Source organism: Miniopterus schreibersii, assembly GCF_964146895.1.
Source record: "Miniopterus schreibersii genome assembly, chromosome: 5".
Lineage (NCBI taxonomy): Eukaryota > Metazoa > Chordata > Mammalia > Chiroptera > Miniopteridae > Miniopterus > Miniopterus schreibersii.
The window spans coordinates 30,495,090-30,523,039 of NC_138106.1; the positions used below are offsets into that span (position 1 = coordinate 30,495,090).

The 27,950-nt window shown below is 35.4% G+C and overlaps 1 protein-coding gene across 2 annotated transcripts in view; it reads left to right on the top strand.

Annotated features, from left to right (window-relative positions):
- Positions 1 to 26,431, top strand: part of NAALADL2 (N-acetylated alpha-linked acidic dipeptidase like 2) — a 661,226-nt gene extending 634,795 nt beyond the window's left edge. For both annotated transcript variants that reach the window (XM_081138571.1, XM_081138570.1), the window contains exon 14: positions 23,859 to 26,431. In XM_081138571.1, the coding sequence (XP_080994697.1) occupies positions 23,859 to 24,057 (199 nt within the window). In that variant the 3' untranslated portion in view covers positions 24,058 to 26,431. The remainder of the gene's footprint in view (positions 1 to 23,858) is intronic.
- Positions 26,432 to 27,950: the final 1,519 nt, after the last annotated feature.

The following is a 27,950-nucleotide window of genomic DNA, read 5'->3' on the forward strand; positions in this document are numbered from 1 at the left end:
ATGAAATGAATTCTGATTTCTTTCAAAAATTATTATTACAATAAATATTGCAATGAGAAGAAAAGTAATAAAAATCTAGGTTCTCCATTATACCGTGTTAAACATTTTAGCACTTGTTTCTCTCTCCTTTATCTAATAGCCTATTTCATCCATCATCTCTACAACAGAGTTTCCATGTGTATAAATATCTTGCTAAAGAGAGTTAAAAAAACAGGATCATGCTCAATATTTTTTGTACCCACTGAAGCAACTGACATTTTGTTTTGCTATATAATGAAACTAAAGTACTTGATTGCTGTATAGATCATATGTTTAGCAGGTCAGATGCTCAGATATCAATGCATATATGCCAATATCTAGATTATTAGTAGGAACATTTCTTCTTATAATAAGAAAGTAGATCTTTATATAATGTACACACACGCACAGTATGGAGCAGGTATAATATACTGAGGAGTGACACATGGAAGGGACTGAGAACATAGAAAGGACAGACATGATACTGCAAAGCACATATCCATCCCTTCACCCCACCCCAGTGGAATTTTCTGTTCCGATGAAAGCTCACATGAGTTACTCTAGTTGAGGAGAGAAAGGAACAAGTGCGCCCCTTTTCCTGGTCACCTCAAGGGTTTGCCAGCCACTCTTTTTGGCTGTGCTGCTTATCCAGTCTGCTCATTAAGGTCCTAAGACAATACCAGTTTTCCAACTTAAAAGGAAAAAAGGTTATTAACCTGAACTGAGATGACAGCAACTTGGAGATTTATAAGAACAACGGGTGAAAGGGGACTTACTCTCCCCATAGCCCATCATTAGGACTGAATATAACAAACAGTTTAGTACATCGCTGATGTAATCCTAATAAAAAATATAACAAACCCTCAAATTGCTTATGGTGTGACTCAAGTCTATCTCCTCCCACTCTATCTTTACAAGACAAGTTTCAATGAGAAAACTAGGAAGCAATCTAGGTACGCAAAGTAGGAATAGTTGTAATAGAGAGAATTAGAAGTTTGTGTGTTCACTGGAAGTGTGGGAGACTTAAAAGTCAAAGAAACTTCCACTAAGACTCATGGTATCAAGAGCTAACAGAACTGGAAGAAACGATCTTTTCTTCTAAGTGACAGGCTCAGGTGCCTGCCCCTCTCAAGCAGGCAGTTTCCAGGAGCTCTGAGAAACTCTGTGAGTCTCATTCCTGCCACCTCGCTACCTGTCTGCTTGAAACCGTTCCTGAAGAGTCCAGTTTCAATTTCTCTTCTGTCTCCCAAAGCCTAAGAGATTATTGATTTAAGTTTTGTATCTTTCTCTGTGCTTTGATAACATGCATTGACTACTTCATTCAGAAATAACAGCTTGGTCTTTTATCATGTTCTCTCTGGATCTTAAAGGAGCTGAGGACCTGCCTGGTGCTGCAGTTGGCCTTGGTGGTGGTGGTGGTGGTGGAGGAAGGGGTGTACATGTCATGCCAGGTTCTATTGGGAATGTTCAATTCATAGTACATTTATCTGTGAAGCAGAGGTCAGGGATCAAGGATACTACCTAAAAATTTTTAAGAAATGTAATACTAGTCACATGTCAGGCATTTAATATACTTGGTGCTTATTTCCCATCTTCACAACATGCACGGTAATTGTTGGAGTTGGTAGGTAGCTGCACCCAGGGCTTTCTTGCTTCAAAACAGTTCTCTCTCTTTTATTCTACCACCCCCTCCCAGGGCATTTATGATTTCCATATTGCAGTCCTGAGTCAGAATTCCTTTTCTCCAGGAAACTTCAGTTTTTACTCTTACACACTTCAACTTGATTGAATGAGGTCTGCACACATTATCTTCTTTACTTAAAGTCAACTGATTTTAAATGTAAATTATGTCTATAAAGTGCCTTATAGGTTAGTGGTTGACCAAACAACGGGATAGCGTAGCCTACCCAAGTTGACCCATCAAATTAACCAACGCCAGAGATCGTGTTGCTGGAAGTAGAAAGGGAGGGAAGAAGATGAATTTGTAACATTTCGGAAGTAGAATCTACAGAACTTGGTGATGGATGAGATGTGAGAGTGTAAAAAGGGGGAGAAACAAAGAATTACAGATTTCTCTCATGAGCAATGGATTTTAACAGCTATGATGCGGACTGAATGAGTTTCTCTGTTTTCTAACAGGGGTTCTGCTGATTTCTTCTTAAGTAATATGATTGACATGGTAAGATTACTTTTCATAAGCGTTTTGAATAACTAAACACACTTGGGAAGAAATTTTGTCTGTATCTGTCTGGTTATATTTGGCTAATCCAACTGTAGACTAAAAATTCACCTTGCCTTCTCCTTCTCATCCAGAAATAATTACATGCAAATAGTAATCAGCTCTTTATACAATAATGTAAAATGGGAGGAAACATGGCCAAATATTTTTGGAAGGAATAGCTCTCAAATGTGCCAGTTAAAGTGTCTCTGATTTTTTTTTTACTGCTAATCATAGTAGGTCCCGTTTTCTAATCAAAGCTTGCATATGCTCCACCAGGGAGTTGGGAAGATATGCTAACTCAATCTAATTTTACAGAATATCCTCCAAAAACCAATAAAATGTAGCCTTGTCAGATACAAAGTTTAGGAAGAAAGAAATGCATGCACCAAGTATTAAGTATCCTCTCTGCAGTTGTTGCAAATTCCTCTTGTTCCCAGCTCTGCCCTTTTCTTGTCTATGAAGTTAAATAGACAGTTTTGAAAAAATTAAGAGTAGACATTTCTCAAAGCTGATCATAGTGTCAGTTTTCTTTCTAAAATAGAATATCAAATGGATAAATAGAAAATAATTCTGGGCATTGAAAATTAAGAATTAAAAATATAGGGAAACATTTCTAGAATTAATTCCTGGAGGCTGATGAACACATTTGTTCATTATATTTCAGAAAATGTTTGCCTTTCTGTTTTATGTATGTATTAGTATATGTCCCAAATGAAGATTCTGATAACCCATGAAGTCAGATTTTTTTCAAACTTTTAAGTGATTAATTTTACCTACAATTTAAATAAGGTTTCGCTAAATTTCATTGATCTCAGCTCATTAGAATTATTTTATATTTGTAAATTTTCTAAATAATTGAAGGTTCCTCTAATTAAATAAATCAGTAGTTTTATGATAACCATTTTTTATGTCATCAAATTTTAGTGTCTCTTATGTACAAGGCATATGCTGAGTTTATTGGTTTCCTGTAACTGTCTTAACAAATCACTACAGACTTGGCTTAAAACAGCAGAAATGTATTCTCTCATAGATCTGGGGACCAGAAGTCTGAAATCAAGATGGTAGCGGGATCATGGTCACTCCAGAGACTCTAGGAGAGAATCTATTGCTTGCCTCTTGCTGCTTCTGGTGGCTACTGGCATTCTCTTGCTTGTGGCTGCATCCCTCCAACCTCTACCTCAGTTTCCATGTGCCTTCTTTTCCTTTGCCTCTGCGTAGCCTTCCTCCACCTCTCTTTAATAAGGACTCTTGTCATTGGATTTATGATCCATCCAAATAATACAGGATGATCTCCTTATATCCAGATCCTTAACTGTACCTGCAAAGACACCTTTTCCAAGTTAGGTCCTTTTTATAGGCCCTAGTGATTAGGGCATGGACATATTTTAAGGGCATCATTCAGCCTAATATACCAGATAATGTGAGGAGTATGAACATGGATTGAGCAATAACCTTATTTCCATAGATGGGCCAGTTATTAAGCTTTATTCTTTCAGTATCAATCCTATTCTGTATATAATGCTGTGAACCTGGGGCTGGGACTCTACAACCTCTTTCTGCTTGGCCAGCCGATGCCTATAAGACTGTCTCGTAGGAGGCATGAAAGGAAACCTGGAAGCCTGGGGGAGGAGGAGATGCTTCTTTTTCCTGTTTGCATTTTGTTCCTATTTTTGCTTCCTTTTTTCTTGTCACTCTGTCAATGAATGCTTTTTTTGCCCAGGTGAGACAGTTCACTGTGGTAGCAACAGTTAATTCTGATTTACACTTTTTCCACCATTAGCTAAACCAACCTCACAATGCTCACCAGAGACTCAGCACCAGCTGACTAGAGCCCCTTCCTCATGGCCTGGGTCGCAGTGTCACAGGGTTCCATCTCTGACCCAGAGACATTCATCGTAGCTGAACAGTGACCCCTATTCAGATCTGAGTTTCAGCTACATAGGACACCTTCTTCGAATTTCTGAGTTTTAATTATTCCAACCTTTCTATTTCCTAGACTTCCTGATAGTAGTCCCTTCCTGCTGTTTTAACCTCTGTAGTAGTTTATGGTTTCCTCTGACCTTATAGTCTAATCCAGATACAAAATATCTTCAAAAATAACTGTTGAGTAAGGTTAAATGTCATATAGTCTAAGAAAGAACCAGATAGAGTTACAGTATTTCAGAGGAACCAGAGGTTTTATTTGTTTGTTTTTTAGTTTGTTTTCTCCATCTGGGTAGGATCTAAGCAGGCATCATGAGGGAGGTGGTAATTCCGTAGGGCCTTATAAATAAGTAGACTTTGGCCTGTAAAAGAAGGGAATGGGAGAATGGAAGAACATTTCTCAAGAAAAGCTTTCTAAAAGGTATGACTTATGTTTCTCAAAATCTACTTAATAATATTTAGCATTCTCTTGTTGATTGAAAGTCATCAAAGTTGTACTTTCTGTTGTAATACAGCAAAGCCCTGAAAGACTAATGAGTCATTTGTGCCTATGACTAAATAACTGTACATGACATGCTGCTGAAAACTAGGAAGCTGAGCGACTAGTTCAGCATTTAGTTGCTTGTCTATTTTATCCCTATGTTTTTATTGATTATTTTAAATTACTGTTATTTTGTCTAGCAGCTAGAATGTCCCGGTGACTGCCTCGGTTACTCAGTGTTGTTCTGTCTCCCTTCACAGTCCGTTGCGCTTTGTGGCAGTCTTTTGCCCATCCAGATGTTATTTTAATTTATTTTAGTTCAACTGCTATGTTTCAGAAGCATAACCTCAGAGTAAGTAGGAATATTACTACACATAAATAAACCCATCCCTGTCTCACCTCAGCTTTCCCTTTCCGGGACGGGAGAACACAAGTGTTACTTTTATGTAGTTCAGTGGCATTCGTGCTACACTGATAATCAGAAAAAGGAGTTTGCTGAGAGACTTTTGAGACCTAAATATTGTTAACTTACTAGGCCAGTATCTATGGTTCTATAAAATGAACCTGCTTTATAAGATCATAAATAAAAGGATTGAGGATAAACATTCACTATTTGACACTGACTGAAAAGTGGTGTGTTAACACAAGTGAATTTTGTCGGGAAGGTTGGACTGAATTTGAGGCTATGAGTCTAACTATATATCTCCCTTTCCCTCATGTAGTGCATGTGGTTTATTGTGTCCACATAGTCTCTTTTCAGAGATTATAAATTACATCATGGATGGAGTCTCTATGATGAAAACACAGATGGAGCTTGAAGGTCAAGGCAGAAAACTGCATCCTAAATTTCTGTTTATTGATGATGTCTGGTACATTTAGCAGCACAAAGTGTCAACATTTAAATATCTGTCAACATTTCTAACATACACCATTATTTCAGGGCTTGATAATGTGGTCATTTATCCTTACTCTTCCTTAAATTATATGATGCAAGGCCTCAGTGGTGGGAGGACATCTTTAATTCTTTCAACAAGATTATAAAATATTTATTTGTTGTTGTTGTTTTCTTTCTTCTTTTAGCTATTAAAGTGATAAACAATAAAAGTTAGAGCAAGCAGTTTTGTAACTAAAAAATACCACCACTATACAGGCAGAACACTTTTTATCCCCAAATGCATAATTCACATGAATGTTAAGAAGCAAAATGTTATAGCAGTTTATTACTTATATTTATGTTAAAAGAAAAGCTTAGGAATATTTTTTTAATAACCATTTTTTTAAATGTCCACCTTTTTTCTATTCTCTTATCAGATGCCTAAGAATACAGTAAAGTATAAATAAGTTTGACTTATTGGTGTTTTCATAGGAAAATAAAAATATCTTAAGTAAAGTTTTATAATTCAATTAGCTGTTTAATTTAAAAATAGTTTGTAATTATGGATCTGAACCTCTAGATTGATGTTGTTTAATATGGTAGCTTCCAGCAAAATGGGGCTGTCGAAAACTTGAAATGTAGTTAGTCCAATTTGAGATATTAAAAGTATAAAATACACACTAGATTTTAAGACTTACTAGAGAAAAAAGAATGAAGTGAAAAAATATGACACTAATAATTGTATATTGATTATATTTTTATATTTTATATTGAAATTATAGCATTGAGTTAAATAAATATAGTACAATTAATTAATTCACGTTTTTACTTAGTGTAGTATAGCTAAATTAAAAAATTATAATTCTGTTGAATAACGTAACTCTGGATGTTCCCAAGGATCCTACATATTTTCTGATAGATGAAATACCCAGTTGATTTGAACTGACTCACGGCAGGACAGTCTTATCAAATTTTCAAAATAGTACAAGATAGTAAAGCCTTTTTTTTTTTTTTTTTTTTAAGAAATTCTCCCTCCCCAAACCATGGCAATGATGCTGTGTTTGGTGCCTTTGATGTGGATGACAAATAAATCAGGAAAACCTAAAAAGAAAAGTTAAATATTGGATACCATAGGAGCATATGAGGTATTAATTAAGCAAACAAAACTCTGAAAAACCTCAAAAGATTTTAGTTGAATGTAGATTTACTCATCTATGATGCTTAATAAGATAGAGTGGAAGAACATTTTATTTATCCTTGAATATATTTTCAGGTGAAATTACTTCTAGTAATAATAATAAGATATTACTCAAAATTCACCTTGTAGATACTTAACTTTTGAAACAGTAATCTGATGTTTCTAGAGTTTCACTAAAGCAAACTGGCTATTTGCTTCATTATTTTATTCATTAATTAACTTATGTGCTTGTTCTGTTCTGGGCATTATTCTGGGAACTCAAATACGCAAGGACAAAGTAATTTCTTTCAACCCTCTTTGGAAGGTTCTTTCCTATTCTTCTGGTAATTTGCAATATTTGTCAGCCTGAATTCATTCAGCTCTGCAATCATGAATGAAATTTCTTTGGACACCCCATCAGGAAGAATCACACACATCTAACCCCAGTGTGTTTTCATACAAGAATGTCACAGTGGTCAGTTGAAAAAGCTCAAAGCATTGGCGTCACGGAGGCCATGTGGGCTACAAGAGTTGTCCCCGTGGTGGGGCAGGACATTCCCACACCTGACGTTTTAGGCTGAGGGAGGAGACAATTCCTCCTTTTGCCCCTCTTGTGTTCTTATAGCCAAACTAATAATAAAATTCACACAAAAACAAATTAGCAGCACAAACATCAGTTTAACAGCAATCATAAATGGTGCTCCCAGAAATGATGAACCAGCCAGCTTTTCATACCTTTTAGACACACAAAAAGCAATACATTTGTGAAGAACTGACAGGACAAAGACACTTAGGTTTGGGTGCTCATTAGTGGGGGATCTAAACAGAAAGTGGGCTTGTGATAGTAAAAAAAAAATAAAGAGGTTTGTGTACACAGGCTTCTTGGCTCTAGATTCCTTGACTCTGGTGATAAGGGGCCTTGCTTAGCCCCCCTGGAACAAGGGCACCTGTCACAGGGGAGATTTGTTTCCTGCATTCAAGGAGACAAGGGAGGGTCAATGTGCCCTTCTTGAACTGGCTGTTTGTCAAGTAACTTTCATTCAAACTAATCAATATGCCACTAATATGCCATTGTGGGATAATTAGGGGCACATTTCCTTGGGCCCCAACAAAAATAAGTGCTAAAATTCAATGCTGAAGTATTTTAACTGAACTAGCACAGCCGCTTCCAGTGCTTTTGTTCATCCCTTATTTCTTACTGTATGTATCTTTTCCACCCTCTCTCCCCTCTAAGATAAAAATATGACCTTTTCAAACCTTTCCAAAACTAACCTGGTCACCTCTATTTTTTATTCTGTTTTTTTTATACCTCCTGGCTTTCCTTCATCAATTTTCACAGGTCTTCTCAGTCTCATATTTTACACAGTTCTAATTAGTCTTGGTTGCAACAGTGATTTCTACCTTCTGCTTTGAAAACATACTCCCAAGACATATCTTAAAACAAATAAAAAATACCTCTGTCAACTGTTCCTTACTACCAAACTCTCCTCCATTCATTTGGCAGGCACTGACTCAGCACTTTACATGTTTTAGCTTATTTAATTATTACGAAAACTCTAGATTGTAAGTACAATCGTGTGCCACATAATGACATTTTGGCCAATGATGGATCACATACACAACCGTAGTCCCATAAGATTATAACAGAGCTGAATTTTCTGTAAGAAATGGAAGGATGCATGGTTCAGGAGAAATATTTTTTCTCTGATGGGAACAATATCTGTGAGGTTTGGCAATAGAGTCCCACTCACTCAGAGCACCTCAATTTTAAGTGCACAGAGGATATCCAGTCAGCCAGCCGCTGACCTGTGTCAGCACAGAGGAGCCTGTGCCCCTAGCACTACATGTTCAGAGGTCACTGGAGCCCGCCCAGATCTAGCGTGGTGGCCTCCTGAGTACATGCCGTAAACTCTTTGTTGAGCAGCTAAGACCCTGTAAAAGGACACATTCACAGGAAGTGCCTTAACAAGTATTAAGTGCTTTATGTGGTAGTGTGGAGCCAGCCTGTCTCTGCACTTTGGAAATATTTTTAAGTTGTAATGATAAAGCATAGATAAGTTGTATTTCTTCTATCAGTTCAAACCCAGCAAGAGTTCTTTGTGCCAGATAGAATCAATAGACCCAAAAACAAATTTTCAAAGTCAAAATACTTGATTCCTCAGTTCTGCATCCTATCCATGGAAAACACTTTTGTTTTGTAATGAATACCACAAATTTTTTTTTTTTTAATATATCTTTATTGATTTCAAAGAGAGGAAAGGAAGAGAGAGAGAAACATCAGTGATGAGAGAGTCATTGATCGGCTGCCTCCTGCACGCCCCCGACTGGGGATGGAGCCCGCAACCCGGGCATGTGCCCTGACCGGGAATCGAACCCTGATCGCCTGGATCCTAGGTCGAAGCTCAACCGCTGAGCCACGCCCGGCCGGGCCCACAAAATTTCTTAATCTGACCACTGCTCCAACACACAATAGTCAAAACCACATTGCCATGACAATCCCCTATGTTCCTTTATTTCTCCATCTTGATTTCTTGTCGAACATCTATAACACTATACTGTAATAAACGCTATGTCAGTGACTCTGAGGCCATTATTAGGTAAAATAAGTGCTACCTGAACACACTGTGATACCACAACTGTCGATCTGATGATCGGATGGCTACTAAGTGACTAACAGGTGGGTAGTGTACACAGCGTGGGCACTCTGGCCAAAGGGGTGACCCATGTCCCTGGTGGGGCGGCAGGGCAGCAGGAGATTTCATTATGCTATGAAGAATGGCATACAATTTAAAACTTCTAAATTGTTTATTTTTCTGGAATTTTCCATTTAATATTCTTGGACCTGGTCAACCACAAGTAACTGAAACAGCAGAAAGTGAAGCTTTAGATAAGGGGGAGGGGCGAGGGCATTCTATTTTGACATAATTACTTTGGTGCCCATTAAATAACATAATTAGCCTTTATTTCTTAGAATAATACATTCATTTAGTTTGTGTTGTCTTTTATTCTTATCAATTTGTATTACTAATAAATGTAGTGTTTTGTTGTTTAACAAGCATCTTACTGTTCAGTTACTTGATTTAGGAGAACATAAAATTTAGCCACTTTTCTTCATAGTCCAGGATGGGACAGATTACATACTCCTCTCTCTCTCTGTGTATATATGTACATATATATTTGTATATATGCACATTTATGATTATGTACATTTATTCATACACACACGCACATATATAAATTACATTTATGTATGCATGCATTTACATATATACACATATTCATATATCTCAAAAACTGTATAGATAAGTGATAAATATTTAAATAGCAAGAGTGAAAAACAAATGGTTCCAAAATACCATCAGACATACTTTTCTCGGAGCTGATGCTTTATGTGTTAATAAAACCACAGGAGGGCAAAGCTGGTATGTTTTACCCTTGATGTTTTCATTTATTCACAGCTGTTCAATAGTAAAATAACAATTGTTATCATGGCACCTCATCTCCATTTGGAAAATGAATCACAATTTTCAAATTCATTGGAAATAAGAAGCAACGTTTTCCAGGCTGTATGGAGGTTGGCAGAGAGGTTCAATGCAGTCCTTTTAAATAATGTGTCAGGTCAAAATTTTACAAGATTAAGACTAGACATCATTAAAAATTTTGTGTGATGAGTATATCTGTATCATAGTTATTTGATTTACTTTAAAGATTAAAATACCATTTTTTTATTCTTTCTTTTTCATGTGTCCCCTGACCTTTGGGTTCAAGTGTTCAATAATCTTCATTATTTTTGACACATGCAGGAGAGTTTAGTGTTGAGGCTAATTACTTATTGAAAGTTCCCAGCATGCTGCTTCTGATTTTTTAAAATTTGATATATGTAATTTTTAAAGGATGAGATATCTGAAAATTCAGTTAAAAGTGAAAATCTAAATAAAATTGAATATATACTTGTTTGATCCTGTATCCTACCTTCCAGTTATTCTCAAATTAGCAGAAATCAAATTTGCACAATTATTTCCATATATTTTTAATATATAAAAATAATTTCCATTTGTTGTTGTTTTTAATTTATCTTTATTGTTGAAAGTATTACAGATGTCCCCTTATTTTCCCCATTGACCTCTTCCACCCCGCACCCCCTGCCTCACCCCAGGCCTTCACCGCACTATTGTCTGTGTCCACATATGTTGTGGAATTACATATAATATATAAAACATCGTGTAAATAATACAATATAATTCATATATAGTATATATTTCACAACTTTACTGAATTTGATGATTACTTCGAACAGTTACTGTTATGTTACATAATATGATGTCATCTGCAAATAGTGAGTTTTACTTCTTTCCTATTTGAATACCTTTTGCTTATTTTTTTCTAACCCACTTGTTCGCGTTAGGCTCCCAATGTTGTGTTGCATCAGAGTGGCAAGAGTCAACACTTTGTCATGCTCATGATCTCAGAGAAAAAGCTTTCAGTTTTTCACCATTTAGTATGATGTTAGCTGTGGGCTTTTCATATGTTGCCTTTATTATGTTGAGGTGTGTCCCCTCTCTAAATACTGATTGAGGATTTTTATCATAAATGGATATTGAATTTTGTCAAATGCCTGTTCTGCATTTTGTTCACAAGCAACTGCAACATAATCAATAGAAATTTGCCTATCTAGTACTTATGTTTGGAAAAAACTTAATAGGCTTCAGACTAAGATGATTTTAGTTTTTTAATTTGCATAGTAAATTGTATGTGGGTCCATTTGTCTACAGGTATAAACCACAATGTTTTATTTCCTTACACTAGCAAAAGCAGTTACAGATAGTAATGCTTCAGTGAGTTGTGAGAATATTTACTCAGCCGAGAGAACAGCAGGAGAGAGTTCCTTTAAAATATTATTCTTGTCACATTTTCAAAGTAAATATTTAGTAAGTTAACATGTGTAACAATTCTATAAAATGTGAAAGGTAATTTTTCTAGTCTTTGGGAGTAATTTAACATTAAAACATTTCTTTATTAAATTATTTAACCTTTAAGATCAATGTTCATAGTTTCAATAGGTCAATCACTCTACTTTGTACTTATTTTTTTCTTCTAGCTAAAATCAAACAAACATTATAATGTTCTTTTGGTCTTGAAGTTTTCAAATTATCCTGAATAATACACTTGCTATTCAAGAGCAATAATGCAGTTTTTACCTCAAGGCAGTCATTTTTTAGATGTCAATTTATGTATTATCTAAATTCTTCTGGTCAAAAAAGCACCTATAGTTATTAAGGAAAATATATGTTGTTAATAACTATATAATCAACAAGTATTGTACATCTAGATATATTTGATTGAAAGTAGCATAAAACCCTACTCAAATTGGCTTAAAGAGTAAAATAGTCTGACTCACATAATTGAAAGTCAGGAAGAGCAGATTTTAGATTATTCAATTCAGCATCTCTATCATATGACCAAGCAATAAGTTTCTTTGTGTTTCTCCGCTCTGCTTTCCATGATAGCATATGAAGGCTGAGTTTTCTCCTGCTTTGGAAAATAGAGATATAGAATTTACAGATTTTTTTTTATCCATAACCCATACTATTGAAAGGGAGAAAATGGATTACCTTTTGGGCTGTCTCAGCAAAACAAGAAACTTCTGCTTTTAAATTCCTGCAGAAAGTCCCTCTTCAAATTTCATTTCCAAGATTTGGTCATACGCCCATTGCTGAAATAATCCATTTGGTTGAAGAATGGCCTATGCTGATTTAACTAGGACTGTGTTAATCCGAATCCATGTTATGGCGATTGGACTCAGAGGAACCACGTTAAGTTTATACCATTAGGATCTACCCCTGGAGCTTTACCCACAAACCATAACACCTGGTGAACACTGTGTAGAATATTTATAGAGTTTACATAATATGTCCATAAAGAATATATGATACAGAGGGACAAGATACACAAAAACATTTATTACAAAGCGGTGTTTTCTAACTAATATACACATGAAATAATATATACATTGTCTAATATAGACATAGAATAAAGTGAAAACTTTTGTAAAATATAAAAATAAATAGTTGTATACCATCTATTATTCTAAATGTGTTACATGGGCAATACATTAAAATAATATTTATTTATTCATTATGTGCTTGGCTTTGGACATAGACTGTAAACTTTTCTTTCCTATCCTTGAGCACCTAACACAGTGACTTACTTACATTAGATTATTAATAAGGCTGTTGGTTATAATAAAGTAAAAAAGTCAATATTGGCTCACTTACTCACTTTGTTTAAATAGACACAGGCTAAATTATAAAATTTTGCCTTTGGAATGAACTTTTCAAAACAAATAGCTCACATCCTTTTCATTAGTGGAATCAGAAAATAAATGAAAAAAATAAACTGAATTACCTGTTTTGTTTGCTTTTGTGACCACAGCACTGCTGTTTACTAAAGATAATGAAGATAAGAAAGAACAGTGAAGACAGAACAAATGCAAATATTTGGTATATAGGTTAAAGGATAGTACATTAATTGCCAAGTGCCTATAGAGTACTCAGATGAGGTTGTCCTTGGAGGGTGACAGGTCTCTCTTGCTGATAAGTAGAGCCTGAAATACTAAAAATGAGTTCCAAATAAGTTTAGAAAAAAAAGTTATCTAGATATTGAAATTTAGGTCATACAATAAGAAAACAGCAGTGATGAAACAAATAAAAACAAGAAAACAATTACATGAATGTGAATAAGAAGTGGTCAGATGTATCAACATCTTCTCCAAATTCTGGAAGGTGCTGAAGATTCCTTAGTCTTTGTCTTATTTCTGTGCCCTCTTTTGATATAGTTGACAGTTTTGAGTGCAGAAATAGAATGTTTATTTGTTGATAAATCATCCAGCACTGTGCCATTCAAAAAGAGTGTGCTTTGAATATCTGAAGAGATGTTCTTTCTCAAAAAACTTATCTTGAGAAACAATGTAGTTAGGTGGACAGAAAAGTTTTGAGTCATTGGCTATAGAATACAGTTGTTCACTCTCTTTCCTGTTCTCTGCTATATTTTATATGTAAGCATAACAGAAACAGAATTGTTTTTATTCATTTTTTGGGCTGTAATTCAACAGTTGATCCATATTTTAAAACACAAACAGTATGATGCTGTGATGGTTAACTTATTTTTTTGTTTAGTGGGAAAATCCCACCGGCATTCCAAACAGATTTTAAAACTTCTGATGCATCAACACAAATATCCTAACTTTGTAATGCATACCTCATGTGGAATGTTTGGCACATTTTTCAAAAAGTGTCTTCTGAATGTAGCCAGTCATTTAAAGAACTGCTAAATCCACACCATACATTGTGCTCTAACAGTGATACTGATAGAGAATAGAGAACTGATGCCTATAGCAACAGAAGACCTTCCTTTCCCATAGGAAGGAAAAACAAAACCAAATTATATCAATTATCTATTGATCCATTGAAAGTCATTCCAAAATTTAGTGACTTAAAACAACTATATATTTTATCCATAGTTCTTTAATAGAACCAACTAGCCTGGACTCAGTTGGGTGATTCTTCTGGTCTCTTCCAGGCTCCATATCTCTTGGCTGTTTTTATGTCTGTAGCCAGTGCTTCTCGCTCATGCAGAAAGGCCTCAGCTGAATGGCTTCCCTCTGCTCCTCATGTTCTCTCTTTGTCCAGCAGGCTAACACAGGATTGTTTACATGGTGCCCTGGAGGGTCTCAGTGAAAGGGAGGAAACAAGCAAGACCTTTTGAGGCATAGACTTACTACATATGCTACATTCTGTTGGTCAAAGCAAATATTAGGGTTCAACCAGATTCAAGAGGTAGGGAAATACACACCACCTCTTAACAAAAAGAACTACAAAGTCACATTTTGAAGTGGCCTGCATACAGGAAGAAGAATCATTATAGCCATTTTTTGCGAAAAATCTACCGCACATGTCTTTCTACATTGGTTGTCTGTGTAGTGAGTTTATGGCTTGACAATATCAACAATAATTTTAACTCTCATTTTGCATTTGCAAGTATAGCCCAAATTCACATTTGTACTATATATACTACAGTCATGTATTTGATGAATTCTCAAGGACATAGTATCATGTAACCTTTTCTAATGTTACAGTAATCCACTATTAACTATGGAGTACAGTTAGTATAATCCCTACAAAGAGTTAGCAACAATTGTAAGAAATTGAGCTGGCCTTTTCTCTTTGCATTCAGCATGTATACCCAGTCAGTTTTGAAAGACATGACTTATTATTTAGTGTAATTTTATTTAGGAGTTTCTCACCATGGGGTATAATGAATGTTAATTCAAGTTTAGGTTGGGTGGCATCCTGGGCCCATTTGTGAATATAAGAAGGAACATTTGAAAGAGAGTATCATTTCCATCATTAATTTGTTAATTCACACTCAAGGAAATGACTCATGAAGACTTTTGGTACCTTTGTTTCAGAATTCATTTTCTTCAGAATTCCTTTGTTTTAGCTGAGTGGAAAAGATTTGTCAGTTGAGTAAAGATGCTTCATCTCCTTCACTGATGTTGCCGGAGTTATTAATTAGGTTTCTGAATTTGGCATTGCTCTTTCCTGGTCACCGTGATGTGTCATTGAAACAGACCCATTAAAATGAGTGATGTGTGTTGTAATTTCATTAGTGTCATCAATAATGTATTACACTTTCCTTTTAGTAGTCTCTTTGTGTTGTGTGTGGGTCAAGATGACTGTGTATGAATTACATTTATAAGATCCAAATTGTTACAGATGAGGGAGGATAGGCATGAGGGTGGAATTAATGTTATTTTAAACAGGATAACTACTAAAATTATTTCAATTAAATAATATTTTAATTAGGTCTGATGTCTCTACATGCCATACTGAGATACATGTTGTGTGTATGCAAATAGGATGGTGATTTACTGAATTAATAACACAGCCCATTCTTTCTGCAAGGAAACTTTTCTGAATTGGACTAAAGCAGGTGTGTGTAAGACCAGAAGTGGTTCACTAAGGAATATAATTCTTGTGGCTGTAAGGACAGACATCTGACATGGAAACTCTTCAAGTATACTTACTCTCTTTCTTTCCACCTTTTCTTTTTTCCCTTCCAGACATGTGCCTTTTGACTACCTAGTGGCTAATTGCCAGTCTGCCTTAATCTGAAAAATATGGATCCATAAATGAGAAACAGAGACATGTCTGGTTCTCTGATATAGTACATATTGTTGAAACCTCACTCCATTCAAGCGAGGTTTAATTTTGGTGACATTACATAGAAATCCAAAGAACTTGGGCTTAGAAACTTCCATTGGAAGCACTGATCTAATTAAAATGTTTCCAAGGGCAGGAAGTATTTGCATACCAAAAAATGGCACAGTCGTAGTTTTGCTTCCCAGGAATGATTCTAGACTATTTAGGATTAATGATTGAATGTGTAAGAAAGTCCTCAGAACTAAGAAATATGTGGAAAAATATGTGATGAAATGTAAAAACATGACTGAGTTGTTGTTTTTCTTCTTCCATTCAAATATTAAAATTAAAATAATGTGAAGGTACTTTTTTAGAAAAAAGGCTCCAAATGTAGAAATTTATTTTATAAAAGCAATAAGTTAAATGGTTTTTAGTATACAAAGAGAAATAAGAAAAGATGAGCTACTTCTGAAAATCAGTAGGGGAAATTATCTTCCTCATAAAAATTTAAAGAAGATATCTTTGGTATCCTCAATTTATTTTAAGGCAAAGCAATCTATCAAGGTGAAAAGCTTCTATTATAATGAAGATAAACTAACTTAAGTTATATCAGCAGCTACCCAAACTGGAGGTTTTCTCTTATATTATGATGAAAAACCCTAGTTGCTTTTTTTCCGACTAAAATCTCAGTATCTGTAGTTTTATGCTGATTTGTATCCAATTTGGGTAGAAATGGATATGAATGTTTATCTTACATAATAGCTTGCCACAGCCTACTACTTGAATCATGTAGCATATGGAAAATGTGTTTAGCTCCTTGTAGAATTTCACAAACCAAAAAAGGATCCATTTCTATTCACATGGTTTGTTTACAGTCATTTTAAAAATATGTTACTGTGTTGCTTCCTAGTTAGAAAAAGCAAATGTTGGCACATTACAGACTCCATTACATTGGTCTTTAGGAAATATATGTATTGCTTTCCAGTTAATAAAAAAATAAACTATAATCATACTTCTTGTGCTTTGGACCTAAACATTCTCTTTAGGATGTGTTTTTATTCTTCTACATTAGCTCTCTTCTAGATATTTTATAGTAGTATGGTTGAAATTTTTCATACATATATCAGAGCCTGTGCTCATGCTTAAAGGAAATGTCATGGAGGGATAATCCTATAACCTTTATAAGCATGTTTTATTAATATCCTCTTATCCTTAAATAGAATATTAATAATATTAATAATATTTAACATTTAATAGCCATAGAATGTTAGGTAGGAATGTATTTCATGCCAGTGGGTTTTGAAAATGTAGAAAAGTCACTATAACAGTCTGAAAATCATAAAACATGCTCCCCATAATATATTAATTACACTAGTACAACTCATTTAAGGGCATTTCTGGATAACAAAGGTGATAATATTTTTGATTGTCAGCGTGCTGATCCATATGCCCTCAAGGAATGGAAGTATTTGGTACAGCTTTTGAAAATATCTATTACACTCCTAAGTTCTGGAAATATATTTTCCAAGAAATGATTTACAATTGAACTTGAGTTGGATAAAGGGGAGGGAGAGAATTCAAAATTATAAATATTATGAAAACTGATTAAATATAGTTATTATACTAATTTATTTTTATTTGTAAATCAGTATAAGTTGTCTTCAAAGGAATACTTTTTTAAAGATTGAATAATGTTTTTAAATTTATTTTTATTGTTGAGAATATTACAGATGTCCCCCACTTCCCCCCTGCCTTTGCCCCCCTCCACCTGGCTTTGGTCCCACCCCAAGCCTTCACCTCATTATTGTCTGTGTCCTTGGGCTATGTATATATGCATATAAGTTCTTTGGTTAATCTCTTCCTGCCACCCCTCTCCTTTTCCCTCTGGAATCTGTCAGTCTGTTCCATGCTTCCAGGTCTATGGTCCTATTTGGTTTGTTAGCTTATTTTGTTCATTACATTCCACATATAAGTGAGATCATGTGGACTGACTTATTTCTTTCTCTGGCTGACTTATTTCACTTAGCATAGTAATCCCCAGGTCCCTCTATGCTATCTCAAAGGGTAACGGATCCTTCTTCTTTATAGCTGCGTAGTATTCTGTTGTCTAAATACACCACAGCTTTTTATCCACTCATCTACTGATGGGCACTTGGGCTGTTTCCAGATCTTAGCTATTGTAAACTGTGCTGCTATCAACATAGTGGTGCATATATTCTTTCTGATTAGTGTTTCAGGATTCTTAGGCTATATTCCTAGAAGTGGAATCACTGGGTCAAAAGGCAGCTCCGTTTTTAATTTTTTGAGGAACCTCCACACTGTTTTCCACAGTGGCTGCACCAGTCTGCGTTCCCACCAGCAGTGTACTAGGGCTCCCCTTTGTCCACACCCTCTCCAGCACATGTCGTTTGTTGACTTATTAACTATAGGCATTCTGGCCAGTGTGAGATGATACCTCATTGTGGGTTTAATTTGCATCTCTCAGATGCTTAGCAATGTTGAGCATGTTTTCGTATGCCTATTGGCCATCTATATGTCTTCTTTGGAGAAGTGTCTATTTTGCCCATTTTTTTATTGGGTTATTTGTGGTGTTTTTGTGTTCATATGTGTGTGTTGAGTTGCATAAATCCTTTATAAATTCTTAATATTAACTCCTTATCAGATGTATCATTGGTAAATATGTTCTCCCATACTGTGGGTTCCCTTTGCATTTTGTGGATGGTTTCCTTTGCTGTGCAAAAACATTTTAGTTTGATGTAGTCCCGTTTGCTTATTTTTTCTTTTGTTTCCCTTGCCTAAGGGGATAGATCAGAAAAAAGTATTGCTATGAGAAATGTCTGAGATTTTACTGCCTATGTTTTCTTCTAGGATTTTTATGGGTTTGAGTCTTATATGTGAGTCTTTAATTCTTTTTGAGTTTATTCTTGTGTATCATATAAGGAGGTGGTCTAGTTTTTTTTGCATATATCTGTCCAATTTTTCCTACACCTTTTATTGAATAGACTGACTTTACCCCATTTTATGTTCTTGCCTCCTTTGTCAAATATTAATTGACCATAAAGGTTAAGGTTTATTTCTGGGCTTTCTATTCTGTTCCATTGATCTACACGTGTGTGTTTATGCCAGTACCATGCTGTTTTGAGTACTGTGGTCTTGTAGTATAATTTGATATCAGGTAGCATGATACCTCCAAAAACATGTTTTCTCTCAAGATTGCTGAGGATATTCAGGGTCTTTTAACTTCCATATAAACTTTTAGAATATTTGTTCTAGTTCTATGAAATGTGCCAATGGTATTTTGATAGTAATTACATTGAACCTATAGATTGCTTTGGGTAATTTTAATGATGCTAATTTTTCTTATCTATAAACACAGTATATACTTTCACTTATTTGTATCTTCCTCAATTTCTTCAGTACCTTATAATTTTCTTGAGTACAGGTCTTTTACCTCCTTGGTTGAATTTATTTCTAAGTCCCTTATTTTGTTGTTGTTGTTGCAATAGTAAATGGGATTGTTTTCTTAGTTTCCCTTTCTGATAGTTCATTTTTGGTGTGTAAGAATCCACTGATGTGTGAATATTAATTTTGTATCCTGCTACTTTGTCAAATTCGTTGATCAGTTCTAGTAGTGTTTTGATAGAGTATTGAGGGTTTTCTGTGTACACTATTACAATCTTTGCAAATAACGATAGTTTTACTTCTTCCTTTCCAATTTAGACGCAGTTTATTTCTTCTTCTTGTCTGATGGCTGTGGCTAGAACCTCCAGTAATGTGTTGAATTGGAGTGGTGAAAGTAGACATCCCTGTCTTGTTCCTGATATTAAGCGAAACCATTTTAGTTTTTGTTCATTGAGTATGATGTTGGCTGTGGGTTTGTCATATATGGCCCTTATTAGGTTGAGGTATTTTCCCTCTATTCCCACTTTGCTGAGAGTTTTTATTATAAATGGGAATTGGATTTTATTAAGTGATTTTTCTGCATCTATTGATATGATTATGTGATATTTGTCCTTCCTTTTGTTTACGTGGTGTATCACCTTTATTGATTTGTGAATACTGCACCACCCTTGCATTCCCAGAATAAATCCCACTTAATCGTGGTGTACGATCTTTTTAATGTAATGCTGGATCCGGTTTGCTAATATTTTGTTTGTTTAAGTGATTCTCTCTGAATTTAAACATGTTTGATGGATATCCTAACACTAAAAACCCACACTTTTTAAAAAATGGCAATTAAGAAAGATTAATTTAACATGAAAAGAGTAACATTTTTGTAGGTACCATCACATAGGAGAATACATGCCACTGTCTGAAACAGCTTCACCTTCATTTGGGAAAATTACATGCTTTCTCTGTATTATTTGGCTTCTTTTATTTTTACATCTATTATGATATAAAACTAATAAAACTAATATGTAGAGAAACTCCCATTATGTATTTTGTTAATTCTTACTATTTTAAGTCATTGTGATATAATCAAAACAACTTTTATATTTAAAATACATATGTATATATCTATGTATCTGCACATAGATATATAATTGCTTAAATGATTACAGTAGCATGACTGACTGACTTCTGAAAATCTCTTTATTTTTATTAATACTGTGGGAATAGCAGACAGAAATCTCTATTTTAAATAGTGTTCTACTTCTTGAAGTAGATCAAAATTTTTCTCAGAGTCCAGCTCATGGCCAGGACATTGCTCATGACCCACGTGCCCCTCCAGTTGGAGGATGTTTTTCCCCTCCCATGTCCAGGGAATATGTTTCTTAATAAAAAGTTTGTGCCTGAATTCAAGAATACTTGAAATCTGGAGAGTATCTTTCTTTAACTGCTCTATTTAACTCATATAATGCCAAGTTTACTGATAGGAACAAAGGTGAAGGATATTGGATTATTAGGAATAGTCATTATTTAAAATGATCTGTTTCAAAAATATATTTACTGAAATAGCCTCTGAGTTCAAGGGTTTATTTGCCTACTGTGACCCACCATGCACTCATTGTTAACTCAAAAAATTTTTAAGACACAACATCTATTGTTCTTTATTGCTTAAAATGCAAAATAACCTGCAATGATATAATTTACACCAACATTATTGAGGGTTTACTAAGTTCCTATCACTGAACTAGGCATGATAAAAATTTAAGTCAATTAAACCACCTTGTTGAGACCTCCTCTGTTTGCGACACTGAATTAGACCTGATAAAATGACATATTTCTCAACCCTGCCATATAGAGCATTGATACCATAAAATAATCTTGCAAATATAAGGTTTAGGGTCCCACGACAGAGAAGAAAAGACACTGGAAAAATAGAGAAGTGACTATCATCAGAAACCAGCTGAATATGAGAGGAAAAGAGATGACCTGCAGGGTCTGGCTTGAGTGATTGGACAGCTTTCAGTGCCCATTCACCACCGGAGTGCAGAGTGGGAAGTTCAGGAGAGGCTGAGGTGGAGGAGCCTTGATGAGATAGAAAACAATTATCTAGAACTCAATATAAAACTGAGTTTAATGCTAGGGATAAGTAGCAATTAATGAAATCTTATACAGTGACTGTTCTTCCATCTTCTCGAACTTAATTTTCACAGTGTGAGTCATATGTATCTTTGCCATCTTATACCAGGACTAAATCATTCTCCAGGTTTTATTTACAACCAAAACTGTGTTTCCCAAATAAAATCTATTAACCTTTCTCTCTTGTTTAAAATCCTTCACTGGTTTACTACTGTCTAGAAGAAAAAGTGTAATCTCCTTAGTTCAGTATGGAAGGCCCTGTATGATGTGACCATGCTTGCTCCCCCAGCTCTTCTGCTATAGCTGCCCATGCTGGCCTTGCACTCTGGCCATACTGAAACACTGGCATTCTCTACTGAGAACACCATGCTGTTTTATAAACTCATACCTTTGTGTAGACTCTTCCTCCTACGTGGGGTGCTATCCCCACTTTCTAGCTCATTTCCTCTCTTAAACCTTTGTAACTGGTAATTCCCATCATCATTCAAGACGAGATTCAAGTGTTCTTCATTAGGAACTGTTTTCTAACCTTTCCCAGCAGCAGATCCTTTGTTATCACTAGACCTTATATTTCTTACATCGCAATTTGACAACTGTATTTTAATTATTTACATATTTGCTCATTTTATTAGGCTATGAAATGTCAACTCTTTTAGCTAATTTGGATTGAGAATAAGTGAAATGATGAAGTGATCCATAGCTTTCTACCAAAATGCATCTCTTTCTATGAATGAATAAAAGTAGCCTCTTTAGACTTGCCCAAAGCCAAATTCCTCTTTCTTGGAATTTTGGATAAATTTCAGAGCACCATCTTATTAAACATCCCACACTTATGAGATGGTATTCTAAATGTTAAAGATATACAAAAGAAGATAGAACAGTATAATGAATTCTATTCCCCAATTTCAACATTTTTTTTAAGAAAATATGTCTTTATTGATTTCAGAGAGAGGAAGGGAGAGGGTAGAGAGATAGAAACATCAATGGTGAGAGAGTCATTGATCAGCTGCCTCCTGCATGCCGCCTATTGGGGATCGAGCCCACAACCCAGGCATGTGTCCTGACTAGGAATCGAACCACAATCTCCTGGGCCATAGGTCAATGCTCAACCGCTGAGCCATACTGGCTGGGCTCAATTTCAACAATTATTAACTTACGATCAATCTTGTTCTGTCTATACTGTCTATAGCTTCACCTTCCTTTTCCTCTCAAATATTTTGAAACAAATCCCAGACATGATAACCTTTCATTTATAAATATTATTGTATGTATTTCTAAAAGATAAGGACACTTTTTATAAACATATTGATACCATTATCACAACTAAAGTACAAACGATTCCTTAGTATTAACAAATCTTCAGTGTTCAATTTTGCATTACTACTTATGTTTTAGTTTGTTTGAATAAAGACCTTGTAAAGCCTATACTTTGTCACTAGTTGATATGTTTCTTTTATTCTAAAGCAGTAGGCCTCAATTAAGGGGCAATTCCTCCAGTTCAGAGACATTTATGGTTGTTACAATTGCTGTGGACTAAATTTTTGTGTTTTCCCAAATTACATATGTTAAGATCCTTACCCCAACGTGATGGTGTGTAGAGTGAAGCCTTTGAGTGGTAATTAGGTTAGGTTAGGTCATGTGTGGGGGACCCTCCTGGTGGGACTAATGCCCTTATAAAAAGAGAAGATGGAGGGATCTCTCTGTATGCACCACCAAGGAAGTCCGTGTGAGACTGTAACCAGGAAGAGGCCTCTCCCCAAGAACTGTGGTGACCTGGACTGTGCTGGAACTCTGACCTGACTTCTAGCATTCAGAGCTGTGAGAAGTCTATGGCCTTCGGTTATAGCAGCCCCAACGGACTGAGACAACTATTGGGTGGAAGCCAGGGATACTGCTAAACATCCTACCGGGCACAGAAGAGCTACAGCAATAAAGAATTATCCAGCCTCAAATGACCACAGCACAACGTCAAGAAACCCTGGTCTAGAGGTTCCTCCTTCACCTATTTTTTATTATAATTTTTTTATTTAATAAACTAGATCATTTGTCTTATAGATTTTCCCACAATCTGTGTTTTTCTGATGACACACTGTATAGTATCATTTAATATATTTCTGCATCCCTTGTATTTATTAGCAATTAGATTTAGAAGCTTCATCAGACTCAGATTCAATATTTCTAGCAAAACTACTTTATTTTATTTTATAAATAGTGTGATGTCCTTCCATCAGGAGGCACATAATGTCTGATTTTCTCATCACTATGGGAAACTTTTGATGATCAATCTCTGTATCTATGAATTCATTAGAGGTTGAAAATGATATAATTTTATCACTTCTTTATTGCAAATATCACTATTTCTTAAATATTCATTACAATGGTTGATATGCAAATAACATTGTGCATAAATCACTTACACATTTTATATTTCTTCTTAGAAACATCCTGTACCACCTTGATGAGAAGACGAGCCAGTTTTCAATACTCCTGGAGGCTTGGGAGCATGGCAAGTCTCTTACATCAAATGAGACCTTTCAAGAAGCCCTGTCAAAGGTGTTGCACAGCATTAATTCAGCTCAGGTTTACTTCAAAGCGGGACTTGATGTGTTCGACAGTGTCTTGGTCGGAAAGAACTGAGAAAACTCTCAGCATTTTAAAAAGTTTGTTTACAGTTCCTCAAGCAAAAGCTCTAATCTGGTCAGATTTCCTGACATTGAAGACCTTCCCCCAACAGCTTTTTATACAAATCTAAAGCTATTATTAGATTGTATTTTTAACAGACATATAAAAGAGCATTTTGCACATTTAATATTTTTCTTATATCTGCATTTCTGAATATGTAAGAGCAAGTTATTGAAATAATACTTAAGATTTATCTATTAGAAAGAAATCTACTGTATTTTTATATATATAAAATATTGGGGGGAAAATGTTCCAAGAAGTTTTGGACAATCTTCACTCCTATGGATAAAGCACATAGGCACAGAAGTTGTTCCTTATGTTAGAGCTTTTAATGACCTACTTTCTGTAACAGAAATGGAGAGTTGATATGGCTTCAGATTAACTTCACTATTAAGTATTCAATATGAGGAATTCAAGTGTTCTGACTGAGTGATCGGTTGACCAAAACCACTTTGAATGTTTCTATTTTATGAAATGAAGTGCCTGTTCGTAACACAACTAGATGTAGTAATACACTGGTTATGGAATTGTATTTTTTTAAGTATTAATGAAAAAAAAGAGCCATAAACATTCCAGGGGAAAATCTCCAGGTAGCTGCACAGAGCAATTTAAATGCAAATTTTTTCTAACAACTTATAAGGTGACAAGCTTTGAAACCCTTAATTTGCCTCAGTTGATTTTGTAAAAAAATTCAGAAGTGATATATGTCTTATGAGGGAGAAAATATTTCTTATTTCTTCCTGTGTTGCTTCTGTTGGAAGCACTGAAACAGGGCGACTCTAAAATGAAGCCAACTCACAGTCTTTGAAAACCCCAAGTATCTGAAAAAGCGTTAAATTGCTATTTTTCCCACTGACAAAAAGGACTTACTATGAAAGAAGTAGCCATTTTGATCAATGAAAAAAACTCCTTAATTCTAAGAGGAAACTTTTAATATGGTTTCCTTTTCTATCCTTAGTTGTGACAAAGATGAAAATAGAGATAATATTCATAATCCTAATTTTATGCAGGAAAAAAATAGTGTTGCTATATGAATATATCTTTCTCACACTTCGGATATGAGAAATCATGTGGAAAATGAAACTCTTCCTATTGACATTGTCATTGACTGGCCCTGACCCCTGTTATTTCCCAAAACTCTAGAATTCTGTTTAGGTGACAGTTTAAACTTTTAGCTTGCCCTTAGACATTGATTTAAAATTTTTTCTTCTGATATTGGATAAAGGAAATTCCCCGAGGAAACATAACTCCAGAATATTTCATGTGAATTTTTTCTCTGACTCAACACAACAAACACACTCCCCCATTACACACAACCAGGGCAACCCTGCAGACGGCGCCTGAGTGTCTAAGTCTTTTGCTTTTTATGGATGAGCATAAACCTAATCTTAGTTTAAAGGAAACCTAAAGTTGAGGGGAAAGAATTAATCAGTATTGATTAATTGATTTATAAGGCTCAGCTGTTCCTACCCTAAGTAATGTTTATGTGCTCAAGGCAAAGAAGAGAATTGAGGCAATTAGCTAGATAATTCAAGCAGAAATCCATTTTCATTTGAATTGCTTGTGCACGTATTTTTACATGAGAAATGAAACTACCTTACATTTTATAAACCAATGTGCTTGTTTGTTTGAAAATTTTGCCACGTTGAGGAGTGTCTACAGGAAAGGACTAAAAGGACCAGACGGCTGAACACTCAACATCAGTGCCCCCTCTTGAATCACAGAAATCAACAGCAGAAAAGAGGTGGGATACACATACAGACCTGGGTGGGGCCAAATGACAGAATGCCTTATACCAAAGGATCTTAAATATTTAACAAAGCTTTAATGTGTTCATTCCAGTTTTTAATTTGGAGTTGGATTTAAAGCAAAGGCAAATAATTATCAGTTTTATAGTGTATCATTTTAGGACAAAATCTTAGTAAATTCACTCCCTTAGTCTGTAAAAGCATCGAAAGCACAAAATATTTTTGTTTGTACATTTTTGTTTAATGATTGTGTACCTAGGTAAATCACATTGCACAGATAAAAATCTCAATATTATGTATTCTTCACTTCTAAATTATATGATATATGATATTTTAGAACTGGAGTTAACTGTGGAATAACACGTTTGTGTTAGTCTACTTAAGAGATTATGTGAAGAGACTAAATTATAATTAAAACAGATGTCCACCAGTTTTATGGATGCTGCTCTATATCTTTGACTGCAACAGACCTCTTAACTAGGAACATTCCTGCTATGGCCTGATTACCTCAGAGTTCCTCCAAATTTATATCATTTTAACTTTTTCCCAATAGACCCAAGTAAATAAAATCCTATGCAAGTTAATAAGTGTTTTTGGAGAATTGGTAGCAGGTTTCAATTCGTGCTGAGATATCTGAGTGCCTGTTAATTCTCACAATCCTTCATACATAGAATTGGGTCAAGATATAATAAACCATAAATGGTTATTCTGCCAAGAAAAGTGGCAAATGTCCACCACTCGAACTTGAGTTCAAAAAGGGTACACATGGGACACTCCCTTTGTGGAAGAGCAGCTATTCTGGAGTCAAAACGAAGCCTAACAGACTTTCTGGTCTAAGCCCTAAGGTGTTACCTTCAGCCAGGAAAAGCATCCATCATGCCATCAGGTGCAATACCTGTAGCCAAAGCGATTAAGCAACTTGGGTAGAGTCACATATTTAGCTAGAAGCAAAAGCACTCCTGGAATTTAAGCTTCTCTGCTTTGCCATGCAGTAAACCCAGCTCCTGCCCCGAGATGCTAGGCTTATAAACCACCTTTCCAGGGCACCCGTGAAACCAGCCGCTCTATCAAATGCTGCATGAACTGGAATCACTGCTTTAATGAAGGATTAGCTCATTCTCTAACTACCCGACAAGACTTTCCCAGGGAATCCAAAGGGCTGGGTACTCAGGAGGAAGTGGGGAGTTTCTACCTGACAACAGAAGCAGAAAGGAGGGCACTGAGTTAAATGCTTTCATGAGAGCATATTTTAGCTCTATGTTAAATCAGCGATCTAAATTGGAGTTTCTCAAAATGTGGATTTTGGGGTGTGAGACCCAGTCATCTTCATCTTCAGCAGGATTTCCCAGATGATCATTATGAACACTGAAGTTTAAGGATTTCTGATCTACATTAAACCTGAGAAAACATTATTTGGCAACATATCTGAAACAAACAAACAAACAAATGAGAGTCACAGTAGCAAGAGGTGCCTGAAGCTTTACTATTAAGAGAGAGAATAAAAGAAACCATTGTATCTCTCAAAAAAGGGTGCAGACACAGCTAATATCTGTGCCTGCAACTTGTCAGTCAATGTTTGCATGTATTTGTTTTTGTTAATTGAATCCCCACAACAACCTATTTTTTTTTAAAGTGAGGAAACTTAGTTGAGTAACTGGTTGAAAGTTCGACAGCTAATAAAAGCGTCTGAGGTATGTTTCTCTGCAGGGCCCTCTAGTATCAAGTCCTGTGTTCTTCACACTGTGTGCTGCAGAAAACATCAGAGGACTCATTTGGATAAAGTCACAGAATTGAGAATTTAATGTATTTTCTGAGTAACTAATGAGACCGTGTAGTCTACCACGTCATTGGTTTAATGAAGGAGTTTGAAGAAACAAATTGCATCATTTCTTATGATGGTGGCCCACCCACCCCAACAATATGTGGATAGGTCAGAAGGTCCCTATAAGAGCATTAAAAATCAACACACCAACACACCATTGTAGAATATCATGACAACTAGATGTAAAAGAGTAAAAAGAGTACAGAAGCCACACATCACACAATGTTCTCCCCAGAATTCCCACATAATTTCATTAGGGGGCGGAGGGGAGAGCAGGT